Source organism: Arachis duranensis, chromosome 4 (assembly GCF_000817695.3).
Source record: "Arachis duranensis cultivar V14167 chromosome 4, aradu.V14167.gnm2.J7QH, whole genome shotgun sequence".
Classification (NCBI taxonomy): domain Eukaryota; kingdom Viridiplantae; phylum Streptophyta; class Magnoliopsida; order Fabales; family Fabaceae; genus Arachis; species Arachis duranensis.
In genome coordinates this window covers 36,993,912-36,998,951 of record NC_029775.3, presented here as the reverse complement: position 1 = coordinate 36,998,951, position 5,040 = coordinate 36,993,912, and the positions used below count along the sequence as shown (strand labels likewise).

Below are 5,040 nucleotides of genomic sequence, written 5' to 3'. Positions count from 1 at the left end.
GAGCTATCCGTAGGTGAATTGTGTATTATGTCCTCATTAGATTGATCAAAACCCCTTTCAGGTTGAGGAACTGATTTCAGCGGATTAGTAAAACGTTTACACTTCGGCATCGCTGCAGATGCATTTAACAACGAAAATTTTGATAAATTAACTCAAAAATCATGTTATATTCACACAAAATTAGGCTAAAGATAAACTTTATGAAGAAATCAAAGGATTAATCATAACCTTAAATTAACAAATATAAGCTTAAACCTTAGATTTCTCATTATCAGTCAACTACGTCATCAATCAATTGGTTTGTTGCCAACTGCATGTATTCATCACTGTTACCAAAAAATTGATCAAGAGCCTGCTCTTGATGTGGCTCATCCTCATCTGCAGCCTCTTCAATTTCATAACCCATTTCATACAAATCTCTTGGTTTTAAATGGACAACAATACTCCATCCTTTGTTAACGACATCATTTACATAGTACACCATTGATGCTTGTGACGCTAAAATATAAGGCTCGTCTTCTTCATGTTCACCGGTATGAATGGGCCTATCAAATTTAACGCAATGAAAATTCCATTGATCTCTTCTATATCCTATATGTCGAGTAGAATCAGCCCATTTACATTTGAAGAGAATAACAGTGAATCACCCATAATAGCTAAGCTCAATTATATCCTCCAACTTCCCATAATAAGGTACATCACCTTGTCTTAAATTTCTGTCAACTCGACTTGCAACACATGGTGTGCTAGATGTTAAATACACTCCACTATTCTGTGTCCTCAAACCTTCTTCACGAGCAACAGTTCGAAATGTGCAACCATTAATTTTATAAGCACTATATCTCGTTGCATTTGATAATGGGCCTCGTGCTAAAAATTTTATGTCAGTAGACAGCTGTTCTATGATATCCGGGTTCATTATCTGAAATTGGGATAAGTTATGAGGTTTAAAACATTTATATCCTAACAAGCTTTCTATTTCATAAACTCTAATACTTAAGTAACTTACTCGTTTTTCAAACCACGAAACAAAATCCTTAAACACTCTCTTCTCTATGTCTGTGGAGTTCGGTCTCCTTCCCTTTGAGCTTCTTATTATGTATTCCCTAAATTCACTGCATGAAGATTTAAATTGGATTTAAAGTACGACACCAACTAATATAGATTATGAATATATTTACTCACTTCACATAATCCTTGACGGCTTGACAATTTAGTAAAACATATCTATGGGCTTGTAGCTTTTGCTTCTCACTTAAAGTAAAAAATGTACCAGAACTCCCTGCTTTACCCACCGTCGGAAAGAGACAAGATTCTGAGCATCCCCTGTCAAGTGGGTCATCACAAACACGTCTAGGTCTATTGAACCTTGTCTCTATATCCTCAAAATAGCGAGAATAAAAAGTGAGACATTCCTCAGCTAGATATCCTTCGGCTATAGACGCTTCTGCTTGTGCTCTATTTCGTACATGGGATTTTAGATGGCCTAACTCCCTAAAATAATATAAAAAAATCAAGTAAAAATGACATGACAAGAGATGTAACTCTGTTGATATTTAATTCATCATATAAAATATTTTACCTCTCAATAGGATACATATATCGATAATGCACTGGACCTCCGAGCTTTGCTTCCTCTACTAGATGGACTGTCAAGTGAACCATAACGGTAAAGAATGACAGAGGGAATAACATTTCCAATTGGCAAAGGACGATCACTATGCGTTGTTGGAGCTTGTCAAGTTTAGAAGTACTTAAGCTTTTCCCACAAAGGATCTTAAAGAATGAGCCAAACTCAACCAATACCGCGGTAACATGATCTGACAGTAAATGACGAATTGCTATTGGTAATAATTCCTCCAAAAGAATATGGCAGTCGTGACTTTTCAATCCAAATATTTTTTTCTGTCCTTCATCAACACATCTCGAAATGTTACTTGAATATCCATCTGGTAGCACAACATTCTTCAAAGCTGAAAGAAATAACTTCTTCGTATCACGTGTTAGTGAAAATAAAGATGAATGATATGATCCATTGTCACGTGGCCAGAGATCTCGCCTTATGCCCATTTCTTTCAAATCCTTCCTTGCCTTGAGATTGTCCTTTGATTTTGCTTTATCATTAAGCAAAGTATACAAAATGTTATCACACATTCTTCTCAATGTGCATAAAGTCCAGATTATGACGCAACGAATTGGTTTTCCAGTACGGAAGATCAAAGAAAATGCTTCGCTTGTTCCACTGCTTGACTTCTCGTCAAGGTCTCTTCCCACTACTATGGGATTCTTCTCGTTGCTGATCTCATGTTTCAACATCCTGTTGTTGTTCAAGAATGTCAACACCTGATAACTTCTTAGGTGGACCACGCTCCTCTGTGCTTCTGTCAAAACGAACACGGTTCAGTCTAAATCTATGATTTCTTTCCAAAAAACGTCTATGACCTATGAAGCACCATTTAGAACTATGACGGAGATAACAAGGATAAAAATCAAAGTTACACGTGGGACAAGCGAAACCAATGTGTGTGTTCCAACCAGATAGCATACCTAACCCAGGAAAATTACTTATTGTCCACATAAGAGATGCATGCATTCTAAATGTGTTTCCAGATGATGAGTCAAAGGTCTCCACACCATCATTCCACAAATCTTTCAATTCATCTATAAGGGGCTGCAAGTACACATCTATCTTATTTCCTGGAGACTTCTTTCCTGGAATAATCATTGATAAGATGAACAAAGTGTGATTCATACACATCCAAGGTGGAAGATTGTATGGAATCAGGAACACAGGCCAAACGCTATTAGTAGAACTCAAGGCTCCAAAGGGATTAAAACCATCAGTTGCAAGACCTAAGCAAATATTTCGTGGCTCTTCGGCAAACAAAGTGTGCGTTGCATTAAAATCCTTCCATGCTTGGCCGTCCCTTGGATGTCTCAGTAATCCATCTCTTGCAGGTGCAGAATTATGCCATTGCATGTGCTCAGCCGTCTTGCTAGACATATATAATCTTTTTAACCTTGGCTTCAGTGGAAAGTATCGCAAAACTTTTGCAGCTTGCTTTTTCTTTTTTTTTCTTAGGGCTCCATCTACATATACCGCAATACTTGCATGTGTCTTGTACGTTATCTGGATTGTCATCTAGATATAACATACAATCGTTTGGGCAAGCATCTATCTTAGTATATTCCAGGCCAAGTTTGCAAATTACTTGCTTGGCCAAATAAAAACTAGAAGGCAACTGTATTCCACCAAATGTATCTCTCAACAAATTCAATATCATAGTCATGGCCTTATCACTTATTCTACACAAAACCTTTATGTGATACAATTTAATTATAAACTCCAACTTTGTGCATTTACTGCTCTCATGCAACTTTTCATTTCCGTCTCTTACAAATTCATTGAACTCGCTACCATCATCAAAAGAGGCTTCATGTAATCTTTCATTTGCGATGTCTTCGCCTCCATTGTCTATAACTACATCATTCACTCCCGTTATACCTTCATCCCCATGGTGGCCGAATACATCATTGATTAATGTGTTTAATGGATTCTCTTGATATGGTGTCGCTTGCACTTCTATACTACTTGACTCAACAGGTTGTATCTCACCATGACGATTCCAAACAAGATAGTTCTTGGGAAACGGCTTTAAAAGCAAGTGATCCTGGACTGTGTCTTTTTTATGCCATTTTCCAAACGCACACCATGGATATGACAACATATTCTATCCGAAATGGCCGCTCTCACAAAAGCAAAATCAAGGAATCCATTTATGCCTTCTTGGTATTCTTTTGATGTTCGAGGTTTTTCAATCCAAGTTCTATCCATTTGTAACTAATTTATGCAACCAAAAAGTAAACTAAGTTGTAACATTGAAAAGGAATAATTAATTTATTTTGGTACAGTAATTAATACATTAAAACTCGTTATCATAATCATTATAATCAGTAATTTATTTTTGAATGCTATTTTATGTCTCGTTTATTTTTTTTAATTTTTTTACACAAATATTTTATTATACATTTAAGTATGGGTGGTGTTTTATTGGTGTAGACTAATAGAGATTTTTTACAACTTATAACTTTTTAAGTTTTAATATTTTAAACTAAATTCTAAGTATATTTTTTCATATAACCTTTAAGGACTTGAATAATTATTTTATATGTAATTAATTTCATTTTATTTTATACTTTGTTAGTTTTTTAATTAAATTTTTATCAAAAATATATTCAATAAATATTATAATTTTTTATGTCAACCATTCTAACTATAAAAAGTTAAATTCTAATTTAATTATTGGATATTTTAAACCCTTCAAGACTTGAAGAATACCATTCTAAAGTATTTTAAAATATTTATTTATACAGTTAATCATTTATTTTTTAGTCAGTGAAAAACTCTAAAAAGAGTTATATTTTATAAATTTTGTTTACATGTAAATGTTACTATGTGTTTTTTATGTTCAAGTTTTAGCTGTTTAGAAATATTATTGAAGTTTCGTCATGTCAATCAATTAAATAAACCGAAAACTAAAAAAACAAAAAAAGCACTAGAACCTAGAAGGGAGGATAAGTATTTCAAAAATTAAATTCCAAAAAATGAGATACATAGAATTTTAACAATTATAACTTTTTTATTCAGAATAAAGAACATGTAACTACTTTATTGAGTCAGAGAGTTACCTTGTAAAAGGATTCGACAGAATAAATTGGGCTAGAATCGAATGTATCCGTGAAATAGGAGCAACAAATATGCCAAATCAACTATTCAGATACTGCAAGAAGAATTTAAAAAAAAAGATTAAAATAGTTTAGTATAAGCATCAGCAAATGAAAACTTTTATTTTGAATAACAAAATGCAACAAAAAAAACTCAATTATCAAATACAAAAATGTTTCCCTTTATTTTAACTTCAATTAAGACAGGATGAACTCAATTTGAATACAAAAATGACACAGCGAGACAAACATTACAACTTTTGCATCCCAAGATAAATAAAAACTCAAGGGTCATTATTATTATCGTTACCATAT

At 33.6% G+C, this 5,040-nt stretch overlaps 1 protein-coding gene across 1 annotated transcript; it reads right to left on the bottom strand.

Annotated features, from left to right (window-relative positions):
* Positions 1 to 271: 271 nt before the first annotated feature.
* On the bottom strand, positions 272 to 3,728 carry LOC107484157 (uncharacterized). Its single transcript, XM_016104778.1, has 7 exons — positions 3,213 to 3,728; positions 2,548 to 3,130; positions 1,583 to 2,381; positions 1,186 to 1,494; positions 1,010 to 1,115; positions 648 to 922; positions 272 to 545 (listed from the first exon to the last, which is right to left on the bottom strand). The coding sequence occupies exons 1-7, from the start codon at positions 3,726 to 3,728 to the stop codon at positions 272 to 274; spliced, it is 2,862 nt and encodes a 953-aa protein (XP_015960264.1).
* Positions 3,729 to 5,040: the final 1,312 nt, after the last annotated feature.

Bases quoted from the DNA above. Each gene is read 5' to 3' on its own strand.
- LOC107484157 (XM_016104778.1), bottom strand. From the start codon at position 3,728: ATGTTGTCATATCCATGGTGTGCGTTTGGAAAATGGCATAAAAAAGAC. The intron at 3,131-3,212 runs GTAATTTGCAAA...ATGACAATCCAG, and splicing joins GTTTTTATTTGGCCAAGCAA to ATAACGTACAAGACACATGC. The intron at 546-647 runs GTGATTCACTGT...TAAATTTGATAG, and splicing joins ATTGAGCTTAGCTATTATGG to GCCCATTCATACCGGTGAAC.